Source organism: Leuciscus leuciscus (assembly GCF_965113295.1).
Source record: "Leuciscus leuciscus genome assembly, chromosome: 3".
NCBI classification, from domain to species: Eukaryota; Metazoa; Chordata; class Actinopteri; order Cypriniformes; family Leuciscidae; genus Leuciscus; species Leuciscus leuciscus.
Window position 1 is genome coordinate 63,728,545 of NC_138727.1, and position 26,692 is coordinate 63,755,236.

Below are 26,692 nucleotides of genomic sequence, written 5' to 3' on the forward strand. Positions count from 1 at the left end.
TTTCTCCGCAAAACTCAGTTCACGCGCGTGCGAAATGCCCTTTTCCACGCTCAAAATGTGATCTTGCGCGCGCAGAATTGTGACCGAAATCTCACCCCATAGGTATGGGCCAAAAGACTTAATCACAGCTTCCCCTTAAATGTGCCAGATGTCAGACATATAATGGGCCAGATGTGTGCCAGACTTCCCCTTAAATGTGCCAGATGTCAGGCATCTAAAGGGCCAGATGTGTGCCAGATCAGGGCCATACCATCCCGTCACCTATGCTGTAAGTTTTGGGAAAAAATAGTTTGTGACAGAGGACATTAGACACTATTTTTTCCTAATCAACTTGTGTTCACGAAATGACAGCACCTCTGTCTCTCTCTAACCCTAACTCAATGCAAAAAACACCCATTATAATGGCTGAAAACAGAATAAAACTAAGCCACATTGAACAAAGTTAACAAAACAAATTAAACTTTAAATTTGTCACAACAATTAAAGTATGTAGCTGAAAGTATGCTGAACTATAGCATTGTTCCTAACAAGTAGACTGTCTCAGTTACATCAGTTATCAGTTCGCTGCCTGGCACGGCGTCCTCCATCTCTGTCTCCAGCAAGATGGAGCCACCTTTTAATCCACAGTTCAGTTTCTTGATCTGTTGATGTTGCTGTAAGTCGGTTTCTTCGTACAGCCTCTAAAATGAGATAGTTGGTTGTGTAAGTTATAGTAAAATATTATCAGTAAGACAAGAATTTATAACTTTTGACATCAGTTGAAACAAGACATTAGTAATATTGTATATATAGTCAGTGATTCTAGTACGTAATTTTAAAGCAATGTGACACTGAAAGTCAATATACAATACATATGATGCCACTGTCAAGCTCAGATATGTCATATGCATTTACCAGTCAACGTTCAGGACAGGCATGCAAAGTGGTTAGGGTTGATAAGGTGAGAATGTGTGAGCTGAAAAAACCACAGACTTGCAATAGGGCTCTGAAAAATAATACTCTGACTTTTAGGATTACTCTGGTGCTGGTCTCAGGCAAACTAAATTACAGGATTGAGCAAAATAAAGTAAAGTAAGAGTAAAGTATTTATTTAGTGAGTGCAAATGTACATATGACACAGGGACACTGGATTGGGTGTGGGGAGTTAGAAGGCCAATTTATATAATAAAGTCATGCTAAATGTTGAGCAATATTTATGTTTTTGTACACATTTTATGGCCAGGATAACCTATATCCAACAACAGTCTGAGAAAGCTTTATTATTAGAGTAGTTTTTTATTGTTATCCCTCCAGTTTGATGTGAAAACTGAATATTGTTGAAATATTGTCAGTTGTTGACTAAAAACATATGTTGATACAACTATACGTTAGGGTACTGAATGCAGGGCTCTACAGTGCGCCCATTTCACTCGCACATGCGAGTAAATATTTTGGCGTGCGAACGTGAAAAAATATTTGGGCGCACTCGTGCGAGTGACACAGCATTTTTCTATAGAAACAGCTGCAAATACATCATCATGAGGAGGGGCAGAGTAGGACACTATATTACCGGGAGATCAGTTATTTAGGCCTAAATCTTCAGTAGCTAGCAGAGCATGAGCGGTGAGAATCTCCGCTCATCGCTCACGGGGGCTGTTTACACCTGGCCACTTCATGCGTTTTCTCAGATCGGATAGCTATCTGATTTATCAAAACGATTCCATTTACACCTGATCACATAAATGTGTTTTTGCGAAACGGATTTAAATCCGATCTTAAATTCCCGCGCTATATGCAGATTTAATGGAGTGCACGTCACCGAAAGCAACAGATATGAGCTGCATTTTCTTGATCATCAGCTAAAATTTCTAAATCAAAGACCGCAATAAGAGAGAGCGGTCTAAATAAATGTGACTTATAGCCCAGTGCGACTTACTGTGCGTTCACACCGGACGCGAATAGCGCGTCAAATTCGCGCCTGCCGCGTCTAGTTTGACGCTTGACCACTTTTGTGTTAATTCGCATGTCAAGCGCGAAATTGACGCGCGTAAAAACAAAAGTTTGAAGCGAAATTTACGCGCGTTAGAGGCGACATCCGGAGGCGAAAGTTTCAAAACCCGTTGGCGTCCATCTTTTTTAGATGTTTATCGAGCATTAGCATTAGCATTAATCGAGAGAGTCACCGCTCGGATATGCTCTGGAGAGCAGAAACAGCTGCGTAGGGGACATCGTCGCTGTACTCGGGTCCACCAGACCCTCCGGAGGGTTTCAGGAGTTTCACAATTTGCTCCAGGAGCTAGGTTTGATGGACCTAACGGTGAGGACGCTGACGAGGACAGCGTAGGCCGTATAAGGCCTCGGCCTCGAGTGGTCTATGCCTGTCGAGCCCACGCTCTACAGCCCGGCACGAGGTTCACCCTCGCCCGCACCCACCTAATCTGTCATTTATTTTTGTTTTGATAATAAATGGAGCCAGCCTCCAAAAGTGAAACCTGTCCTGTGATTTTAAAAAAAAGTTTTTATACACTAAATTGTGTTTGTTGTCTTTACATTAGAATTATAATGTTTCATATAATCTAGAATAGATATGGAATAAATAGCATTCAATACAAAATGAGTATCTCTCATATATTGAAATCGAGTTTTTATGTGAAAGATTTGCTTTGCACACCAAGCATTTTAGTCATATTACAAAATAATTTATTGAGGCCAAACATAAAATAACATTATAAACTGTCACTTCACCACGTGACAGCAGCAAGCAGGCTCCTGATTGGTTAACGCGGCGCGAATTGACACAGAAGTTCAGATTTTTCAACTCGGGCGGCAGACGCGAATTCGCGTCAAACGCGAGAATGCACAAAAAGCACTACATAAAACATTCGCGCGTAACGCGCCAGACGCTCAATGAGGCGTATTCGCGTCTACCGCGCCACGCTCTACGCCTCATTCGCGCCGCAGGAATTTTTTACGCGCGTAACGCGTCTTTGCATTGACTTAACATTGAAATCACTCGCGCCTGATGCGCTATTCGCGTCCGGTGTGAACGCAGCATTAGGCTATGCCTATATATGTTTTTTCTTCTTCATGGCGCATTTTTTGACTGATGCGTGGCGTGAGCGGAGCGGAATTGGAGCGGGAAATAGGGCGACGCTCCGTCCTTTTGAAATTGCCGCTCTGCGCTCTGTCCAAGATCCGCCCGCTCGCGCTCCACTCCGCTCACATGCTCTATAATGATAAACTTATACAACAAAAATGACTGTGCCCCCAAATATTTGTCTGTGCTCCTAAATTTTTTTATTTAGGCGCACCAGTGCTCCTTGTTCAAAAAGTAAGTGTAGAGCCCTGGAATGATAACGTTCCGGACCTTTTGGGAAATTTTCTCTAACTGGACCTTTGTATTCTAATTGAATACCCCTGCTGTAAAGTGATGCAGCTGAATTACGTCACTTCTGACAAACTGTTCCCCACTTTCCCTTACACACCAGTCACGTTCTGAAATCTAGAGTATAACAATACAGGCTCAGAGTTAAGAACTTGCTTTCTGAAACAGGGCCAGAGGTGTAGGTGTATGCATGTTTGTGGGTGAGGTAAGCAGCAAATTCCAACAAATGCACAAATGTCAGTGAAAGCTGTGGCAACAACACCTACACCACTGCGACTCACCATTGATTATCCCTCTTAGAATAAGGTTCTTGAAGGCTGCCTTGCCATTGGCTCCTTTCCAATTCATCTGTCTGGCAAGTTCATTGGTCAAGAGGTATCCCATCATTCTCCAAACAGTGTCCTTAACGGCTGTACCTCCTCTTTGTGCCAAGGTAATCGTCTGTTAAACAAGGGGAAAAGACAGCAAGCATTAAGTGTCACATGTAGCTAATTTGACTTAGATGACAGAGGAGATAGAAGTTCAAGTAGAATCAAACTCTGTCAGAGACAAAATATGTTCCACCTGGAGTGGAAGCATCCAAGCCAAACATCTGACCACATTTCAGTGCATAAAAAAACCCATTGATTCTTGATATCGTATCATAGTCATTTTAGATTGAGCCACTTTGTTGCCTATTTTGTTTTTCTAATTGTACAAATAACCCCTCACCACAGTAATACTGTAATTCTGTGGGAAACACTGAGCACTGTTAATCTGCAGTTAATTTTCATTTAGAGTTTATTTAATAGTCAGTGTTTTATAATGTACAGTTGAATGGAACCACAGTCAGAGAAGCCAGTGCTAATGGGGATTCTAGTAAAGAGATTTTTCCAATGAAGGATAGTTAAAAAAACATGTCTGCTGTCATTTATGGTTCTTTGTGAGAGAGATAATCGTATTGGATTGAATTACCTTATACATAATCTCTTATAATGATATTGTACCAATATACATTACCAGAGTTTTCTTGAATTCTTGATCAAGCAGCTGTCCCTCCAAAACCAGAAGCTCTTGAAGGGTTGCAACCGGAAGTGTTTCCGGTGGTAGAGATGGGCTCTCTTCTGCAGTCCCCTTTAACTGATGAACTAGCTTCACTAAAATGCCCATCTGATCTTTGATGACTTCTTGATTGGTCAGGATGGTTCGTATCACAGCTAAAACAGTGATCAGAAGATACAGTCTATTTAGTTGAAGTATATGCATTAAAAAAACTATAACTTTATGTTTCTAGCCTGCCAATTTCATTTCACTTGTGGAATAATGATGTGGAAAAATACAACTCCTAAGTTTTTTAATAGAAGATTCATCGATTGCATTTTTCCTGGCTTATAATTTTTTAAAGGTCTGACCTGCTGATTCCAATTTTCTTTCTTTTTAAGAATTATAATTGACAGCATACACAAAGATATTTTTTACTTTCCTTTAATGGAAAGTTATTTCTAAAAAAACATGGCATTGTAATTGCATTAGTCCAACTCTGCAAAGGCTCTGTACATTTTCATTGGATGCTTTAAAGACTGTCTAATAGCAAACACTACGCTCACGAAATTTAGGATGGCCATGCAAGGGTAGTTTCTCTCACATTCACTGAAGTCTGCACTTTGGGCACGAGTTGGTGTAGCTGTGGTTCTTCTATTAATCACTGCAAACAAGAGACCAAAACATCAAAGTTCACATTTCAAAATGTACAACACTTTCAAAAGGCGAAGGCTCGTTTCTGTCTGTAGATAACTACAATGAAAACATGAATAAATGCACATTTTAGTTTTAAAAACAAATTTGTCTTGGAGATTTATCCATGCAAGTCTACTTCATTTTGAACCATCAGTTCAAACGCCACCAGCTATTCAAGACAGCATACATGCTATTTATTAGTCTGAATTGACAAGTAGAACCCATTTTTTTCAGGTCTTTTATTTGTGATATATTGTTCTCTGACATTGTTTGATTGTCATATGACACCAAAACTACTTCAGGTATGCCTTTTACAGGGGAAATATAAGAATATTATTATTATTTTTGCAAATATTTGGAGATAGATTTTGTAAAGATGATTAGGCATTTCTGAGATGATTTCTTCATTTCTATCCGAAACATTTCTGGCTATAAGTGAAAGGGGCCAAACAAAATCTCAAATTGAGTTGTTAATTTCTTCAAGTCACATCTACCGTAATAAAGTATATATCTGAAGAAGTAACTAGTTTAGACACAAACAGTTAATCCCTTAATTCAGTCTTTCACATGTGAATGGTAAACAAAATTTACTTTGGAAAACATAACTTTCAGGTACACTGAAAAAAAAAACCTGTTGGATTAACATAAAAAAATATGTACATCGGTTGCACATAATAAAGTTAGGTTTACGCAACATGATTTATACATGTTAAAGCTACATAATTTGTACTTGTTAAACGAACATGATTTTTATATGTTAAGATACATATTTTGTGCTTGTTAAACGAACATGATTTTTGTATGTTAAAGATGCATAATTTGTTTGTTTAAATAAACATGATTTATATATGTTCAAGATACATAATTTGTGCTTGTTAAACTAACATTTTTTGTTTTTCCATTCATATATGCTGTGGTTTCAATAAATAAAACTAACCTGATTAAGTTTTAGAATACTACAAGCTGACTTTAAGCAATAAATGTATTTTTCTACATCCACTTGTTTTTAAGGACATTCACAACATTACTGTACAGTTTAGCAGCAAGACAAGCAAACACATTTCTTGAATCAAATCACTGTATTATTTTTTACATTTACAATCAATTTTTTACACAGTAAGTGCTATTAGAAGTAAGCTTTCTGTGTGGATTTTGAACAATGACAGCACATTTGTACTCATGTAAGTTTACTCATCACTTTAAGTCAAAGACAAGGCACAGTCAAACATGCTGTGAAAAAGGTGAACAGTAATGATCATTCAGATACAGTAAACAGCAAAAAAACAAACAAACAAAAAACAGTAGAAGACAAGGACACTGTCAAACAGGTGTAGAGGAAAATGTTAACAGTATAAGTATCAAGTAGTATGAGTATCAAGTAGTCCAAAGCATACCTTGACATTTTTGTTTTCAATTTTAAAAGCATAAGAGAAGTCAAATTGATGTATTTCTTTTAACAGTACAACTCATTTTTTCACAGTATGGGCTACAGAAGCAAGTAGTTCTGTGTGTTAAAAAGCTTAAAATCCATGAACAAATGTCAATGAACAATGACAGCATCTCACTTTACTCTTATCACACTTTGTCATTTACTCTTATCACACTTTACTCTTATCACACTTTGTCATTTACTCTTATCACACTTTACTCTTATCTCGTTTACTCTTATCACACTTTGTCATTTACTCTTATCACACTTTACTCTTATCTCGTTTACTCTTATCACACTTTGTCATTTACTCTTATCACACTTTAGTGTCATTTACTCTTATCACACTTTGTCATTTACTCTTATCACACTTTACTCTTATCACACTTTACTCTTTACTCTTATCACACTTTACTCTTATCTCGTTTACTCTTATCACACTTTGTCATTTACTCTTATCACATTTATTCTTATCACACTTTAGTGTCATTTACTCTTATCACACTTTAGTGTCATTTACTCTTATCACACTTTGTCATTTACTCTTATCACACTTTGTCATTTACTCTTATCACACTTTGTCATTTACTCTTATCACACTTTACTCTTATCACACTTTACTCTTATCACACTTTACTCTTATCAGAGTGTCCTTTTAACCAATAGGTTTAACCAAAAACTATGCACATGTTAAAACAACCATAAAAATAAACAGTGGCCAACCTACTCATATCAAACACATTCAACTTTTTACCAAAGCAAGTTCTTTGCGAGTGTGTGAAATGTAAAGGAAATGGTCCTTATTGCAAGAAATGGGAAACTACCTTGTGTCCATCCTGCCGTACCATGGAAACAGCTCACTCATAGAGTCTGTTTCTGAGAACTTGTGCTTTCTTGGATAGAGTGGAGCCTTCCAGCTCCATGACTATCTTCTGCAGTACCTCAAATGTACTTTTCATTTCAGGTGGTTACTAAACCATTATAAACTCAAACATCCACAGTTTACGTTTTTTGAGGTAAATGTGATGTTACATGACATTGTTTACAAGCTGATTTACTGACGTCTTTCCACGGTTGAAACAGTGATTGAACACAGATTTCGATAAGTTGCACTCTACCTTTTAACACACTTTTCAGAAGCTCATTCATATTTATTTTGCGCTGTACCTGGTATTATTAAGGAGGAAGAGAAGATCATGTGCTTCTCTTGAGCTGAGCCTGAGCAATCTTATGCCACAGCATCAAAACGGTATTTATGTTTTTGAATTTCGTAAGAAAATGTACGTAATTTGAAATCTGAGACTTTGTTTCAAATCAATAATAACAAAGCACAAAAATTATTGTGAGTTATTGGATGGGATGTGCGCTACAATGTTCCATTCATTCATCAACTGAAAACAGGATGACTAATCGATTCCTAGTATTTAAGAATCGATATCGGTTTGTAAAAATGAGAATCGATTTAAATCGAGAAATCAATATTTTTTTACCCAGCCTTAATAGAGAGGAATGCTGAAAATAGAAAAAAGCAATCAAATAATATACTTGCAGTAGATTTACAAAAGTGTAAAAAAAACACAACTATAGAGCATTTGCAAGTCAAATTGCACTTGACGAGATGAATCTGATATCTGTAAAATATAAAAAATAATGCATTAGTTTTAAAGCAATAACATTATCCCAAAGGTAGGCTAGTTGAGGATTTTAGAGAATTGAGCACATTTCCTTCTTTAAAAAAAAGAAAGAAAAACTGATAAATTCTTATTGTAGCAGTGTTAACAATAAGGCTTACAATGAGCTTTCATTAGTGACTAGTAGTTAATTTTTTTAATAGATCGTAGTCTATCCGTGATTCCTACTGACTAACGTTAGACTTTCGGCGCGCGTGCGATTTGCGGATTACTTGCAAGTTTAACCACCATTGACCTGAAAGATTATCATTTGCAAAAGTTTTGTCTTGATAGTTTGCACTTTAATTTTTTTTTTTTTTTTTACTCTTTTGGCCTGGTCCAGCCTTTCAAGGGTCCGCTTTCTCTGTTTTGCCATGTGCCTCTTTCGGGCCACACCAACAGCAGGTGGTATCTCCTGGATAAAACATCTATTAACTTGTTAATATAATTGATTTTAAAGTTTGAGCATGCAATACAGATACAGATTTAACTACTGTGATTTTAAAAATATCTTAAGATTAAATAAAACCACTTTTCCTAAAGTAGAACACAGTCTTCTTTTCAATTAATGATATATGCATTATTTATAACTACTTGCATACATCATTCTTTATTCTTTCAAGTAGACATCTTTAAATGAATAAAATATAATGAATCCTTATTAAAGCTATTAATGAGCAGTGAATATCAGTTCTGAATGGATCGCTTCCCAAATCGTCACTATCTAACATTTTCGTCTAGTTTTTATTCGTTGACGAAAATGTCAATAGGTATTCTATTGCATCAGCTGATCTTTCGATGCTGATCTTACGTTAGCTGAGTAGCTGACAAGCTTACTTTCCATTATAACGTTAATGTTAAACATGTTCACTAACTTGAATTTATCCGCGGGAAAGCTGCAGCCAGGGGCTTTTCAAAGAAGACGCTGCCGTTTCCGTGAACTCCAACTTGATTCCTCTTTCACGTCTCCATGCACGGATGATACATACACACAAAATTATGATTATTATCATTTATTTTAATTCCGATAGCACGTGAAGGCAGCATTAGAGAGCCAAGCATGTCACTGCAACTGGAGCTAAAGTTACAGGCCATAGAAACAGTGTCTTGAGTCGCGCATATTGGCTGGGCCAACCTGAAGCTTTTTTTTTTACAGCATAAAACACAATTTTAAGGCAATTTTGTAAGATTTGAAATATTAAAGTAAATTTGAGTGTGGCATGCATCTTATGAGATTTCAGTATTTCCCAATTTAAGTCGATTACTGTAACATCCCCTCCCCCACCCCGTTGGCTCAAGTCACCCTTAAGGCGCCAAGTGAAATGATTTTCTTTGAAAGAATTCACAATAAACAGAGAATAACAAGTATTTTATTTGTAATCAAGTTTAAAAAATATACGTTACTTACAGTTCAGTTAGACGGCCTTTTACGTTATTTTAAGTAATATACCCTCCCCCACCCAAAAGTATTTGGCGCCATCAATCCCTGACGCGAATTAGTTGTCATACACAGAATAAAATACGAATACATGCCTTAAGGACAGTAACGTTACACACAATTTGAAAAACGTTAATACAAGTCATGCTATTAAACAGGGGTTAACAAGTTACTGTGACCATTAACCACCGTTAAACATTCGCACTAACTTTTGCCTTTCCATAAAATCCGTAAGGTAACTTACATAAAAACGTTACCTCGGTGAAAATACGTTCAAACGGACTACTAACTGTTTCTCAATGACATTTTAGTTCAAAATGTTAATTACCGTCAGGCTTCAGCGTTCCACCACGATAACTTGCAGCTTCCACCTTCCAAAGCGAGAGAGAAAATGGCGGACTGCAGCACGCAGCAGAGCAGTTAACTGTTTTTTTTTTTTTTTTTTTTGCGTGTTCGCAGGGGGCGGAGTTTCCAGAGAAAACATAACTAATTTCTTTCATTTAAACATGATTATTTCTAAAAGGTTGAACATCCTTCAGCATTAAATGAATGGCACAAGACTAAAATATGTTTAGATGAGAAACATAAAATAATCATGTAGGAAATACGAAATGCATTTGTGCAAATTCAACAATCTGCCCATTGCCATTTTTTCAGTGTAGGTTCCAGGTAAAGCTGTAGAAGGCTCTTCACATACATTTTCATTTTCAACTTAGTGTTTTTGATGCAAATAGCTTTTGAATGTTCATATTGTCAACTTCAACTGAATGCAACATTTACTCACATATGCCGGAATGGTCAGTTCTGGCCTGGGATGGTGTGGTGTTTCCTCCACTGAGAGCTATAGTAACAGAAAGAGGAGTAAGCTGCCAGAAGTAAGGAATGTAAGAGAAAGATACAATCAATTCTGTATGTCTACTCACAATCAACATCCTCTCTCATTCTTGACAGTGGGGTAGGTGTTATGTTGCACCTTCTTTCGGAGCACACTACAGAGAAAAATAACAGGAATTTGTGGATATGACACTGAGGAAGCACATGTTTGGAAGTGGTTTCAATTTTACAGAGCAGTGCAGTGCCTGAGTTTCTGTCTGTTCTTACAAAACTTGATTTGCACAAAGACAGTATCTCTCAAAATGTATTGGCCTGATTGCAGTGTGTCCCATAGAATAGCAGTCTACGTGTTTGGCGGGGGCTCAGGGTGTCATCATCTTATGATTAATTTATCTTGATCATTCAATTGTAATTTTTGGGCACATCTCTGGGCTTTCAGGTATTTTCACAATTGCATTTGAATGACATTCAGTGTAAAGGGTTGATTGTATTTTATTTGCAGGACGGTGAATTAGAAGGTATGTCATTTTGTTAGATCAATTGATTTACATTTGTTTACTCCAGTCTAGTCATGAAAAATGTCAGACTCACATTCACTGACAGCAGTCCTTTCATTGCCTGAGCTTCCTACGTTGACGGCTGTAGGAGACGCTGTAGGAGAAGCTGTGTTAAAATTCAAACCATGCCAACAATGAAAATATGACACTAAAATTGACATTAGCGTTCTTACACTGTGAAAGCAGGGAGAGTGAATAAGGCCGCTTCTTTGCAGAAGCCATTTCGGGAGGGCTGGGTAGTGTGGATGCTTGCTGCCTCTCACTTTCACTGTCTTCCTCTTCAAGGACTACATTCTTCTTCCTGCATTTAAGGTTAAATAAGAAACAAAAAATGATGGAAGGTTGTAAAACGAGTTTTGCTCATTCCATTCCATTCTGGCTCTATTCCTCCCTCTTTTCAACTTACATTCTTCTCCGTCTACGTTTGAGTGGAGAGTCTTCTGAATCTGTCAAATCTGTGAATCGTTCAGCCTCTGGCAGTTTGAGTCTTGCTTCTTCATATGTAACTTTAAAAAATAAAATTTTAAAAACAAAAGCCCTCTAAATTCTATGAATTGTCATTTAAGTGAAATTACTGAACTTAAATATACGAGCTTGATAAAAATGATCATTCTAGAAGAAAATTTCAGATGGCATTTAGAGGCTTTTGCATCTGAACTCTTCATATACAGAAAGTGTAAGTAAAATATTGTCTTCTTTCTACCTTTGCTTAATATGATGCGTACTTTGTAGGGAATCCAACGTGCTCCAGGTGGTTCCTGTGATTTCACTGCTTTTACGGTTTCTTCACGTTTGTACGGTGGCCACAAACAGGTGTTATTTTTCACCCAAATTTCAGGGACTACTTCCACTTCATTAGTAGATTCAAAAATAACAATGAGAAACATCTCCTGATAAAAAAAGTAAACTGATTAGCCAGTAAAACTCTAAAGATATGATAAATAAAAGGATGCTACAACGATCAACTATAATAAACAAAGACTAGACAAGTGCTTCAGATTAATTTGTGTGAGGAAGAGGGAACACTGCAAACTTGTCTCCCAAGGGCAACTGCACACACTTTTGCACAGGCTTAACCATCTCTACACAGTGCATCACAGGAGACAAATGAGAGACGATGTATATTCCCAGTTCCCTTGAGTCGAGTGGGTAACTGTAAAGTGCTTCTTTGACTCTATACTCCTGGTACATGGCATACACTTTGTCTTCATGACTAACTATGTTTTGCACAGAAACAACGTTCCCGTCAATGACAATGCAGTCATCTTTACTTGATGTTTTTAGAATGACACCATCGGCTGTCAACTGCTTGAACTGACTGACATTTTCCAAAAGGCCCTCTGGTACTGGCCCATCATGATGTGGAGATTTTAAAAAGGGTTCCTGCTCAATGGGTGAATCAAAATCACAGCCCCTCTGTTCATGTTCAGATAACCTGCGTATAACCTGTGGTAGAGGATTGTGAGCTTTCCTTATCATTCTCTTAAGTTCACCCAATAAGTTCTCATAAGGGAAGCCAGAGATACCATCTAAATGGCCATGTACCTTCACATCACCAGCAAGATGCACTAACCCATGAATGTTGTACACTACTTGGTCTTTACCATATAGCAAGCCATAATGCTCCACAAATGAGACAAGAAAATGATGAGCCAAGTGGTTCAATTGTAAACAATACTGCGGGCTAACCAAAATATAGATAGCAACAGAAAGAAGCATGAAGTTATCATACACTTGAGGCAGCAAGACACCTTTCAAAACTATAGGACCAGTGAACAGCAAAAATTGGCTTTCCACCTCAGTCTCTCATTGAGTGCCCGAGGTTTCCTTGCAAATTCAGATGGAATATGATGTGCTAATGCCAAAAGTTTATCAGAGATTAAGGATGCTTGCAAAGACGAAATTCTGGTGCGCAAAGAGCCAGCAGTGCCAACCCACAGTTCAAGAAGTCTCCTCATAACACCCAAACACACTAAGTGCATGTAATCATGGGGAAAACCAGCAACCATATCAACTCCAGTATCTACCAGAGGACAATGAGTAAGGTGGTGATCTTCATTTGCTTCTAATCTAAAGGATTCATCTGTTCTACATGCAGCAGTGAGCTCAGGAAATGTCATACGGTGATTTGTGTATATTCCTCTTTGTAAGCACTTATCACAGCCATAATATCCAGTGTGGGACTTGATACCTTTGATAAATGCCCTTGCTGGTGCATCACAAATAACAGAACAAACTTTCAAGAGAAATGTTTTGCCCTGACAAACAAAGCCAGTACTGATGCTTTTCAACTCTTGAACTAAATGTTTTAGATAGTCAGACAGTGTTTTGGGCTTTGCTGTCCCACAAAACAATGCTATCACAAAAGGCTTTTTGGAGAGTCTTGGTAATTTACCCAGAATGGGCCAAAACTGAATGGATGAGCTTTTAAAAAGAGGTAATCCATCAAAATTTAGCTGTAAAAGAAATTCATAGCCTTCTTGAAAAGAGGATAATAACCTGGTGAACTTTCTTTGGACGACATTCACTATACCAAAATAGTGAAATGAGCCAGCATACTCAAGACAGACAGGCTGTATCAGTTTAACCTGTACATTTTATAATTTGTAAAAAAAAAAAAAAAAAACTCAGAATACAAAGATTGTTACAAAAATGAATACAAAGTTAATCCCTTTTTTATACCCAAAAGTGGCAATGTGACTCAGGTGTAACATATTTTTCAAAACGTGCTAAATAACAACACGAACAATATTTTTATAAATGTTCTTTTTCAGCACCTTAAGACAATGTTTATAATTAATGTTAGCAGTGTTAGTATAATTTTTTTCAAAAGAAAAGTAAGTTTAATATATATTTACTTATCTCAAAATCTGAATGTCCTGCACCACTGGCAGCCATGTTGGATTTAGGTCAGGCTGACTAATTAATCAATTTTTTTTTTAAACAAATCATGTGACCAGCATACTCAAGACAGACCAGGCTGTGATAAATGATAAAAGGATTTGATGAAAAAATCATTCTTACGCCCCAAAAAAGATGACAAAAACTATGTTACACCCAGATCACATTGCCAGTTTTAGGGATAATGTACTGACGCTTTTCTGACGTCATTTGTGGCGTACGTGCTTTGTCGCGGTGGTAGGGAGGTGAGAATTTTTAAAATGCTCCAACTTCTTTAAAAGCCTACATCTGGGCACATTTTGGCTTTTATGAACAACCTGGTAAGCACGACCTGCAGAAGACACGCGCTGTGTGCGCTCATGTCACGCACAGATAGAATATGCAGGAGGTAATAGCACTAACTTGATAAACCACGTTAGCCGTTTTCACCCCGAGCTGTTAACGCCTGGCAGAGTCTGACTGCTGTAGAGTAAGTGGATGAGCTCCAACGCCGAATCCACAGCCAAAAATAAATCACCCACCCGCCCCAATAATTTTCTCTGATTTAAGAATCCGCACCCGAGGGTCAAATTACAATTATTCTGTGTTGCGCGTGATTATAAATGGATGATCGTCACCTTCAACAGCGGATTCGGCGACGGTTGATGCGCGCATCTCTATGGTAACATAATACACTGATTAATGAGCGCTGCTTTTAAATGAACATTTCTTTAAAACAAAATTTATTTGACAGATTTTCCTTTTCTTAATGGCATAAACAAACTTTACTCCCTTGAAACTTAAACTGTCTGGAATGTCACTTTTTCTGTCACTGCGACTTCCCGAACAGGCGAGCACACGCACACACATCACTTTTGAAGTAAGATTTTAAATTGAGAATGTGGTGCATCGTGATATCGAATTTAACTGAATCAATGACATGATAATCGTAATCGAACCGAACCGTGAGACCAGTGTCGGTTCACACCCCTAGTTCCTAGAATGTTGAACTGTTAATCAAAGTTAAGTTGAAAGAATGTTTGAGGAACATCAACATAAAACAAGTTCCTCTAACGTCAAGAAAACTGGACATGTTTTATGTTCCCAGAACCAACACTGAATATTTGGAGAACAATCTTGTAACAAAACTCTGTTAGCTGGGTCTGAATGGCCGGTAACTTAAAAATGTATTAGCCAAACCCAGGAAGTAACGTTAAGACAGAAAAAAAGAGAAGAGACGAGACAGATGTATAATTTTATCTCAAAGCAATTCCAGTTATTCTTTCTCTTACACACACTCTCTAGAGTTATTATTCATCTCATTATTGTTAGAGATTTTCATATTTTAATTGATTTTAACACCCATAATGAGGCTAACGATGCTGATAAAGATGCTGATGTTGATTGTGGTTTGCAGTGCTGTTGTGCTTGTGTTGATCATGTTCTTCACTGGAGCTGAAACACATCCTGGATCCTGAGCGACAGCGTCTCCACAGATCAATTTACTCTGGACACATTAAGCACTTAAAAAAAAAAAAAAAAAAAAAAAAAAATATATATATATGTATATATTGACATTAAAAATTGTTGTCTTGTTTTCTAAACATCCTTATACTCACTTTAATACTTAAAGTATTCAAATCTGAATTAAAATTATTGATTTACGTGATCAGCATTGTTTTCTTGTTTAGATCAGAAATGTAATATAATGTTTATGCCAATGGGGTGAAAAACTAAATTCATCAAATTAATTTGTTCTGGAAACAAGTCAAACCTTCTTATAGGAATGTAAGTGAGTTCTAAGGATGTTTATATATATTTACTGAAACAATTAAATTACAATAAGCACTTTTTTCATATAATTTTTCTCCTATTAGTTTTTTACTCTTCTCCATTTAGATGGACAGTAGTAAGTGTTAGTATAACAGTAGATTGTGACTAGACCACATGTAAGCAAACATTACTCACCTAAGCAATGTCCTGAAAACTCTCACGGCAGAGAAGGTGCGCAGCAGAAACACATGATATAGGAGATCTTATACAAAACCCCACAGTAGCAGTCTTCCCAGCACTCAGCACTACAGTACGAAGTTGTCTGTGTATTTTGGTTGTTGGTAGAATCCATTGCTTGACCGGCTGGTTGATTAGTTGCAACTGTGGTGAACTGGTTTGGAAACATTCTCAGATCTTCACCATGTCTTTATATAGTGCAGTCAGACAGTGATTTGCATATGTACGGCCCTACAGGAGAGCACTGAGCACCTGCAGCCAATCCACTGCGCGCACACAAATAAAATTAGCATAAAATGCATATGCCCAAAGCTATGTATGTGAAACATGAGTCCATGGTTTGTTTCAGAAGCATCATTTTCTTTGTGGCCACACATGAAAAACAAGTATGTTTTCTGGCAGAGTGTCAGAATCATGACTTAAAACTATTTGAATCGTTCTAGAAGATGTCCTTATTAGAGCATATAAACAGCTGATAAGGCGTTCAACATGTTTCCACCGGTTTGTTCTTATCAAGAACTTCTCAGGAAGTTTTGCTTTACTTACCTAAATCAAATTTATCATCATGTTTGTGATTGTTTTAAATAGTGATTTTCTGTATATTTTAATATTTCTGTGCATCCCTGTCTTTTTGTTGTGTATCCACTATGTGCTGCCTTCTTGGCCAGGGCTCACTTGTAAAAGAGATTGTAATCTCAATGTGATTTTCTTCCCTGGTAAAATAAAGGTAAATAAATAAATTTTGAAATACAGCTGCATTTTATTCATTTCCTGTGTGTTTACATAAAAAAATACTATTATTGATCAATGGACCCTTTGTTAAGCTCCAACCCTTATCTGACCTCAGTGAGGTGAGACAGCTAGCATGTCACTGAGGTCAGGTTTAGCCAGTCTGTCTGATTCCTGACCTGAGCCCCAAGACATGTTTGAGCTCTAAGACTATGTGCCATATTATAGAGAGAAGAGCAGCACCATCCCAGGACGGATGCATACCATATCTTTTTTTTTAACAGGTCAGGACTGCCCCAAAAACTTTTCCAATTGTCTATGAATTCTATATTATTTAGCAAATTTGCAAATTACAGTGCCTGACATCGTACTTGTGTACACACCTCTTTAACGTTATGTGGAGATATGGATCATATGGAGAGATCTTAGACTGGGTAAACCCAGCCTGATCTGCCGGAGATTTGATTTCGCCCTGCAGCTCAGGCTGGAAACCTGTTCATTTATCTCTGCTGCTTCCGTCACAAACCGGCTTAACCACATGGCACACGCTATTGGCGGGTTTAATATAGTCCAATTCCTTGTAACCTCTCAGTGATGCTCAATGGCTTCAAACAAATCGCTCGAGTGGGTGTAAATACCACTCACTTTCATGTTTTTTTTTTGCACAAACAGCAAAAATCGCTCGAAGCCATTGCTGCTACCGCAAACCGCTGATCAATGCTACAAACCAACATGTTTGTTGACACGTTTTCTGCCTGGAGATTTCGCTGCAAAGTACGTTACCCAGATCATTGGTCTGATTGGTTGAAGGAATACCCAATTGCTTACAGAGTCATTTGAATTACGCCCGTTGATCATGCCTCTTGTGCAGTGCACTGTTAGACCTAACCAGGGTTTTTTTACAGTAAAATACTTGGCAACACTTTTGTGCAATTGTACAGTTCTTTACTGTAATCTACAGTATGTTACTGTACAAATGCACTAAATTAAAACTCGAGTTAACTAATTTCACTTGCAGAAACCGACTGCCTTAAACTGACCAACAGTCATTTAAATGTATTAACTAAAATGTATAATGCACTAATAATGTGAGCAATGTGTGACTGTGAACTTATTTCATTTGAGGACACTAATAAACTATTGAACATTAAAAGATTTCCACTGGACCAGAAACTACACAGTCACCGCCTGTTAAATAAAGCAACATGCAGCAAATCATCAGTGTTTGTAGATCTTCTCCTGGACTGAAGCACAGGCTCTACTCTTCTGCACAACGGTGACCCAAAAACAAGATTTTACAGTAAACTACTGGCAACAGTGTTGACTACGGAAGAGGATTAGGGCCAAGCAATAAAAAAAAATAAAAAATAAACATCTCGAGATTAAAGTCACTATAATGCGAGATTAAACTGGTTAAATTTCGAGAAAAAAAGTCGAAATACAATCTTGAGAATAAACTCATTAAATATCGAGAATAAAGTCGTTGTGTTTCGAGAAAAAAACTCGTTAAATTTCGAGAAAAAAAGTCGAAATACAATCTTGAGAATAAACTCATTAAATATCGAGAATAAAGTCGTTGTGTATCGAGAAAAAAACTCCTTAAATTTCGAGAAAAAAGTCGAAATACAATCTTGAGAATAACTCATAAATTTCGAGAATAAAGTCGTTGGGTTTCGAGAAAAAAAGTCGAAATGAAATGTAGAGAATAACGCATTCGATCAGTGTTCATAGCCTACTGATAGAGGACATGGCAGAGTTGGATCACTTAGTCAAGCTATATTTTAGACTTTCTTTCAGTAACAAAGAATAGAACATTCTTAGGTCTAGGTCGGCTAGAAAAAAATCAGTCCAATTTGAGCGATGTACTCGCTTTTGTCCAACATGAAATTCATTGAGGTTTCGTGGTTTCCCAGGATACCATAAGACGCATTATTAAACTTGTTGATCCTCAAGGTGTGGAACTTTGACGAAGGAGACGCTTGAGAAGATGCCAGTACACTTGCGCTGGCCCAAATGCACTCTGGCATATGGACGGCTATGATAAATTAAAACCGTACGGCATTGCCATTAATGGCTGTATAGATGGTTACAGTCGTTACATTCTGTGGATGAAGGCGTACACAACCAACAACGATTAATAATGCGTCTTATGGTATCCTGCATGGGAAACCACGAAACCTCGATGAGGTTGATATCAGTAGGCTATGAAACTTGATTGTCAACATTGTTGAGATTCATGTGCTGGGGCCCGTTCTTCGTACGTCGCTAACTCAGTTAGCTGGATTTGATTGTTGGCGATTTGGCATGATCTTGGATTGTTTGGTTCTTCGACGCTCATCCTGGACTTGCTGTCATAGCAACAGGTGCGCAATCTTAAACCTGCTCGTGAGCTTATTTCATGTAAACAGGATTAGACTGCGGCTTCATAAGCGGAGCTGATACGGGAAGTCCAGCGCAGCGCGATAGTGCACTTTCTGAGATATATATTTTTTTCTCGTGACTCGTGAGATTGTCGTTTACATTATTAATTTGTTGGAAACGCACATTTATTTTCGACTTGTCGGAGTCTGGCTTTAACTACAGCACAAACTGTTTGCATTGCCCTAAGATTATTTGCGAGTGGCTCTTTCCTTTACACTATTGGAGATGCGGAGAACTTGATGGAAAGTGCTGTCTGTCGTGTCATTCGGAGTTTACCTGGCGCTTTTAGGTTTAAAAAACAGTTTTAGGCTTTTTTTGTGGCATTTCCAAGCCACTTAAGACCCAATGTTGTAAAGCAGTTTTTTTAGGCTATCATAATTTTTTATGAAGATCATGCAATCATGACCATGCCGATTACAGTATATGTCACTCATGCTTCACTAACGTGATTGGTACCATATAGGCTTCCATAGACTGCCATCAAGGACTCAATGAAGGGGATTATGTGAACAGAAAGGGGGTTCACAATGTAAATGTGCGGCCCAGTTACTATTGTGATTCTTAATATTCCAGATTAGTAATATTATATCAAATTAAAAAAAGGCAGTTGACTAAAATCTTCCATATCACAAATGTGAAAGCAAAATGGCCAGGATCTGTGCATGACTTAAGAATGTTCAGAGATTCACATTTATGCACATTATTTGAAAGTGGTAAGGAAAGTTCCACAATTAAATATCAAGCTCACTGTATTACATACACTTATGCTGATCCTAACAGAACTGCATTTCTTCATAGGTGATTATGACATGTTCCTGCCTGCAGACCCCATTCCCTGACCCAAACCAGTTACAATGCAGCTCTAGCCAGGACAAGGGCACACAATGAAATGAACTTAAAGGGAAGATTTCAGTGTCTGATAAGTCTGAGGGTTGCACACCTGACAGGGCCTGTGACATTGTTGCATGTGCCATATTACACAACATTGCCAAAAAACCCAAACACTTTTCATTAAATGTTTAATAAAAGACAAATATACTTAGTTCCTTGAGTTTTATTTCAATTGTTCTTTGTAAAGAAAAGCCAGTGGTCTAGTGCCTGCAACAAGAGATATTAGACACATGCCTCATGCAACAAATAAAAAGGAAAAGTTGTCTCTACACTGCCCACCTGTAGGCCTATGTCTCCTCTGTCTGTGCAGACTCTTCTGTAGGCCTTTCTGTAGATGTGGAATCCTGCAACTTATATTGCAGCCATAAAGCATACAAGTATAAATGAAGTAAAGTTATTTATGCACTTGCAGGTAGGCTAGTTCCTCCATATGACAGTTATCTGAGAGGGTTTATTCACTGTCCAGTGCAATGGAAACAAATGGACAAGGTGCACAAAAGAGGATAAAAAAAAATATATATATATTTTTACATTAACATAAGTTAAAAGCAATTCATCATTACTCAAGATTTAACAGTTGAAATGACTATACGGCCTTAATTTAATGCAGCAAAAATTATTTTACAGTGTAGGCTACTAAGATATATATATATATTTTTTTTTTTTGCCCTTTTCTTGGTTGCTTTTATAAACAGACAACCATTTATTTAACAGTGCCTTTTATAAAAGAGACTATAATATAGGCTAACTAAAAATTACCATTATGTAGAATATTTTTGTACTTCACTTTTATTTGTTTCCATGTTCTAGTGTGGTGACTCTGACATTACAATGAACAAAGTAATTATGCAATTATTAAAATACAAATATATAGGCTAATAAGTGATAAAAACATCTAACATGGCCACTTCTAACGGATTTAAATTGTCTGCTACTTTTTGCCAGCCCTCTCTCCTGGCTTTTGCAGACTTTGAGGTGTTCCCTGGCGTTTTAATTAAACATTAAAATTCCAAATAAACTTGGACTATTAGTTCTTGCTCTGCTGAGGAGAAAAAGGCGAAAGGGGGTCAAACACAGTATTAGTATGGTGTTCCTAATAATCCTTTAGGTGAGTGTACACAGCGCCGCCGCTCCCACCACGCGCATCACGCGCTGTGTGTAGGACACCAAGTGCTGAGGGGGCACCAACAATAGCCTAATGAAAAAAAAAATTATAATGCCGATATTATTTCATTAGCCTATAGAAATATTATTAGGCACATTTTAGCGATGTATATGTAACAAAAAAGGGGGAACAAGATCATTTAATTGCTCTAGTCTAGAAAGTACCGCCCCCCGTTGGATGGTCCGTGCCGGTTGTTCGCGCGGGCGCCCTGACGAAGTTTGACAGACAGACAGTAGGCAACTTTTTTGGAAATGGCCCCGAAAAGACAGCAGAAAAAGAAAAAGAAACTGTGAGATGATGCCCGTGCATCACTTGCAGGTAAGTCCATGTTTAATCATTCTTAAATACGGGAAATGTGGTGCTGCTAATCGTAATGCGCCTCAAACTTGGTGACGTTAATGTTAGCAAACTATGTTACTACTTCGGTGCAAGCTAAATTGAGATTTTACTGTTAAACATTACCTATTTTACAAATAACTGACGCCAGCTAGCTGTTACTTTCTTTCTTTAGATATTGAGCAGTAGTTTATGGTTTATTTTGACGTGACGGTGGTTAATACTTTCTCAGTAACAGTTAACGTTAGCAGTCAGTGGTAGGCTAACAATTCCTGTTAAATATATATATATACAAATATAAAATGTCATTATGAATGTTATAAAGCAAACATTACTGTTGAATTGTGTGCATTATTGCACCTCATTCTATTATGTTTTTATATTATAGTAGATTAGATTAGATTTATCAAATAGTTGATAAATAAGGAATAAAGGAGGATAACTCCTTGGCTGCCATGCTTTCAGTTTTAAATGTTTATATTTTTTTCCGGTATAAGATTCTTTGTTTGAATATTTTGTCTAATAAATGTCATTTATTCAAAGTGACATTGAATTTGGGAAAACATGTCTGGATTATTTTGATATTTTTTTTTATTTTGCTATTCTGTTTACTGAAGAAAAGTATGCACTTTCAAATGTGTAGTGTGTGTTGGCTATTCTACATGTGTTTACAAAGTCAGCAAAGCTGTTAAGATTTTATTTTCTCTTTTTAGTGTTCTTAAGTTTTATACTGTGATGCTGCTATTGTGTTATTATTGGTATTGAGTTATATGTTTGGTAATAAAAAGTTAAACTGGCAAAAACAATGTTTTTTTTTTTTTTTTTTTGGGGTCGGGGTGGGGGGCATCATAAAGGAATTATGCTTAGTGCACCAAAATTGCTAGCAGCGGCACTGAGTGTACATCCCAGATAGCAACATTGTTTCGGCCCAGATCCGGCCCACATCTGGCCCACATGCAGCGTGGAATGACGGCACTTGGGCGCTCCCGCATCATGAGGTGATGATGGTTACCTGTTGATGGATTTATAATCATCATGAAATAGACTGATTCACTGAGGTTTTTGGAATCTAACAATTATGTTGTTCCATTAATATTCTCACATCACAAACCCTGTGGTACTGCAGCATGAAATCCAGCAATATTATAACATATTAATTATTACACATAATATATATTATGTCATAGTTGAGAAAGAAACCATGATATTTGTCTTTTTTTTTTTTTTTTTTGTCTGTGCATTCGGTGACAGCACACACCTAATATTCCTACTGTTGTCTGTTGTCTTTATTATGTTAATAAAACAAAAAAATACAGCTTTAACAAAGATTCTAATTTCGAAGCTCTCTCCGCTGCAACCATCTTGCAGCACATCTTCGTCTTCACAAATCCCTAATAACAACATCATATAGATGACATTGTATCATATGATGCTCATAAGTTTCTTCATATTGCGTTAGTAACTGATAACACCAAATCAGTAAAAGAATAAAACTTGCACTACGAAAGATTTCCATAAAATGCCTGCTTTTCCCTGCTTGAGAATTTCTGTCCAATGAATGGACGACCTTAGCACACGTGTGGTTTGGTTTACACATTTTGGTTCACTTGCAAAAAGGGCGTTGTGAAAGCGAACCACACCAAACAAACAAAAAAATCAACATTGTATTTGGTCCAAACCAAAGCAAGTGAACTTTCCTGGTGAGAATACAGTAAGTGAAACAGTAGTTTAAATTGTTTAGTTTTTATTACTGTTATACAGATTTTCTTATTTAAACACTATTGGATACTCTGCTATAGAAACATAACTATAATCAATTATATGAAATTAATAACACACATGATGGTCTAAAAGAGATCAGCTGATCAGAGCACTACATGATGATTATATAGTTGTCATCAACATCAAGAAGCTGACATTATCTGATCACAGATTTCAAAAGAATCAACCAGAATCAGAATCAAGAAAAAAAAAATATATATATTATATATATATATATATATATATATATATATATATATATATATTATAACAATAAAAATAATGCAGGCTAAGACCGCAAATTATTAACTGTGAATGCTTTATATATATATTTCCCTGTGTTCAGACCTCATTATGAAACATCCCATAGAAAAATAAAAAAAGAAAAGTTAATAATAGGCCTCGGAAAAACAAAGAAGACAAGAAAACCTTAGAGGCAAAAAACAAGTAATATTTTCCAGCTATGGGATTCATTTTGTAGCGCTATAGAAAGAGCGCGTCAAAGAAAAAGAAAACCATCTCAATGTTCTGGTCCCGAAAAAAAAAATATATATATACATATATATATACACATATATATACATATTATATATATATACACACACACATACATATACACATACACACATACTTTTAAGTCATTTACATATTATATAAGCTTCAAGATGTAAACAAATAAGTCCCGATTACGCTACTACTGGCAAACAAACATCAACATCAACAACCAAAACCTTTTTATCAATAGGCTACCTTGACCTACACTGTTAGACCGTACCGGGTTTTTTTACAGTAAAATACTGGCAACACTGTTGCCAGTAATATACTGTTAATTGTACAGTTCTTTACTGTAATCTACAGTTTGTTTCTGTAAAAATGCACTAAATTAAAATTCAAGTTAACTAATTACACTCGCAGAAACCGACTGCCTTAAATTGACCAACTGTCATTTAAATGTATTAACTAAAATTTATAATGCATTAATAACATGAGCAAAGTATTACTATGAACTTCTTTCATTTGAGACCACTAAAAAACTATTGTACATAAAAAGATTTCCACTGGACCAGCAACTACACAGTCACCGCCTGTTAAATAAAGCAACATGCAGCAAATCATCAATGTTTGTAGATCTTCTCCTGGACTGAAGCACAGGCTCTACTCTTCTGCACAACGGTGACCCAAAAAATAAATCTTACAGTAAACTACTGGCAACAGTGTTACAGTATATACCTGTTTTATAACTTACAGTTTATTACTGTTAAAATACATTTTATGGGTGTGTCTTTTTATCTTACACTGTTAACCCTTTCAACCCCACAGGAAAATCCACACTACAAAGAGTAAAAAGTAACATTGACGCAGTGTTGCAGTGAGATAATTAAGTGAATATGTTGAATAATAAGTGAATAAGTGAAATAAGTGATTGTTTAGCATTAGTGATGAACACCTGCTGTTAACAAGCAGAATCACTGAAGAAATGAGAACTACAACTGACTTCCAGCCATTACACATTATTACACTTATTATTAACAGTATGACTTTATTTCTGTCATACATCTACAGAAGTTGTTATTGAGATGTTTAATTGAAAATGTTTGGTTTGAAGTTACCATGATGGAGATCAGTGTTTGCTTTAGTTGGGATGCTGACCCTTGACTATTTAAAGGTGCTGTAAGCGATGCTGGGAGTCGTAACTTCGTGTTGACATTCGAATTGTTGTCAAACAAAACGGAGGCTAGCTATACCCTCCCTCCTCTAGTCACTACAAACAAAGTTAAGTTTTACTGAGTTTACATTGTTTACAAGTTTACATTGAATACTTCATTCAATGTGTAATGTCGCCAAGTTAGATAAAGGGTTTTATATATTGCAGAACAGAATGCAGAAAAAGAGAAACATTATTTTAAAATCGTTTCGCCACCTGAAGCTATAACTATAGCTCCCATACAAGGACGCAATAATAGCAAGATAACGTAGCTTCGCGTTTCCCAGTCAGCATAAACAACGGCGGCATCGTAAACAAATTTAGTCAAAGTTGTCAACAGCCTATAAATGAACATTCAAATTCATAACAAAGAGTGGATGAAAACAATCATTCACACAAATTGTCGCCCTACTGTGAATTTGCTTGATCATTTACAATAGAGATTGATCGCTAGCTGCTAGAAACATAACGTTATATGTTGTATTCACCAAAGTTAACGCTGACTGCATAGTTCTAGCTAATTACATCCTTGTGTTGGTTTGGCGAACATGAACGTCAGTTTAGAAAGAAATATGGATTTACCTGTTCTGCAAAAACAGAGCAACTGAATGTGGATCGGAAGCCCTTCTGCCGGCGGAGTTCTCGCCACCTTTCGAAGTTTTTTCCGATGTAAATTCGGTATTTCGCGCGTTCCTTATCCTCGTCCCTTATCCTTGTCCCTCTTCTTTGCAATTTGTTCATCGGAACGTCGTCTCTTTAGTCGTGTGTCGGCCATAATTCAAACTTCCCTCTTCATGCTTCTCTCTCCTCCACACACCCCCTTCATGTCCACGCGCACTAACCCCCAAACCCCACCCTCAAATACTTCTTGTCGGTGATTGGCTGGAGCACTGTTTGTTGTGTTTCGTGGTGCGGATGAGCCCAGTTTGTTTTTGTTGCCGTTTGTGGAGCCTGTGGTTTCTACAGAGACCGCGTTTTTTTACAGTGTGTTCAGGGGACAGGCAGCTAGTGGATAGTGAGGAGATGTTTGCTGTATGTGACAAAAAATGTTTGGGCCTAAAAAACGTGTGGCATCGCTTACAGCACCTTTAACATTAGTATTTCCCTGGCTGAATGAACTGTGTCTTTGTACTTGTGCACACACAGTTTGTGAATGATTGCAGTTATCCTGATTATGATGAAAAAAATCATTGTATAACCTGTTCATACACTAAATCTCTTTCAGTTTTTAATTCTGTATCAAAAGTGTTATATTACCATCACTGTGAAACCATAGTAATAAATTACAATGATAATTTTTTTAACACATAATGCACAGCCTAAAAAAGAAACAGAGCTACAGTGTCTTGTAGAAACACAGAAATATAAAAAATCTGCATATGTCTCTCATCAATGGTGGCAATAATGTATTTGTATTTATTTATTCATGCAGGAGTGCATGCTGGGAGTTTTATACAATCCTGGAACCCAGAATGCATTGCGACATGAACGTTTTTATTGTCACCATTGTTGAGATTCATGTGCTGATTGTTGATGTCTGTTTGTGTCTGAGTTAAGCAGGAGTTCAAAAAATTTTGAAACATTATATTATTTCAATATTCTTCAGAATAATTAATTACAGAAATATTGTAGTATTTCACATTTTAGATTAAAAGATATGATTAATATGAAAAACACAGACATGTCCAGGATGATTACTTAATCATTATAACAGTCTTAAACATCTTATCATCTTTTTCTTGACGTTTTCGTGCCATAACACATGTGTTTTATAAACGCATAGTTA

General features: G+C 36.8%; 2 protein-coding genes across 2 annotated transcripts in view; both read right to left on the bottom strand.

The window, feature by feature from the left end:
- Nucleotides 1-286: 286 nt before the first annotated feature.
- On the bottom strand, nucleotides 287-18,240 carry LOC309495450 (uncharacterized protein). The gene is made up of 11 exons (XM_082165247.1): nucleotides 18,224-18,240; nucleotides 15,857-18,177; nucleotides 11,415-15,411; nucleotides 11,182-11,309; nucleotides 11,043-11,102; nucleotides 10,541-10,606; nucleotides 10,402-10,458; nucleotides 4,989-5,048; nucleotides 4,364-4,560; nucleotides 3,646-3,805; nucleotides 287-680 (listed from the first exon to the last, which is right to left on the bottom strand). Coding segments are annotated over exons 3-11 (861 nt in total). The 5' UTR covers nucleotides 11,417-15,411; nucleotides 15,857-18,177; nucleotides 18,224-18,240; the 3' UTR covers nucleotides 287-549.
- Nucleotides 10,711-26,692, bottom strand: part of LOC309495446 (uncharacterized protein) — a 134,919-nt gene continuing 118,937 nt past the window's right edge. The window contains exon 3 of the mRNA XM_082165243.1: nucleotides 10,711-10,722. The gene's annotated coding sequence lies outside the window, so the exon portion shown is untranslated. The remainder of the gene's footprint in view (nucleotides 10,723-26,692) is intronic.

What these genes read in the sequence shown, in the direction of transcription:
- LOC309495450 (XM_082165247.1), bottom strand. An exon ending in AAGGACTGCTGTCAGTGAAT is followed by an intron (nt 10,607 to 11,042) that starts GTGAGTCTGACA and finishes TTTTCTCTGTAG; the next exon opens with TGTGCTCCGAAAGAAGGTGC. An exon ending in TCTAAGAGGGATAATCAATG is followed by an intron (nt 681 to 3,645) that starts GTGAGTCGCAGT and finishes ATCTCATTTTAG; the next exon opens with AGGCTGTACGAAGAAACCGA.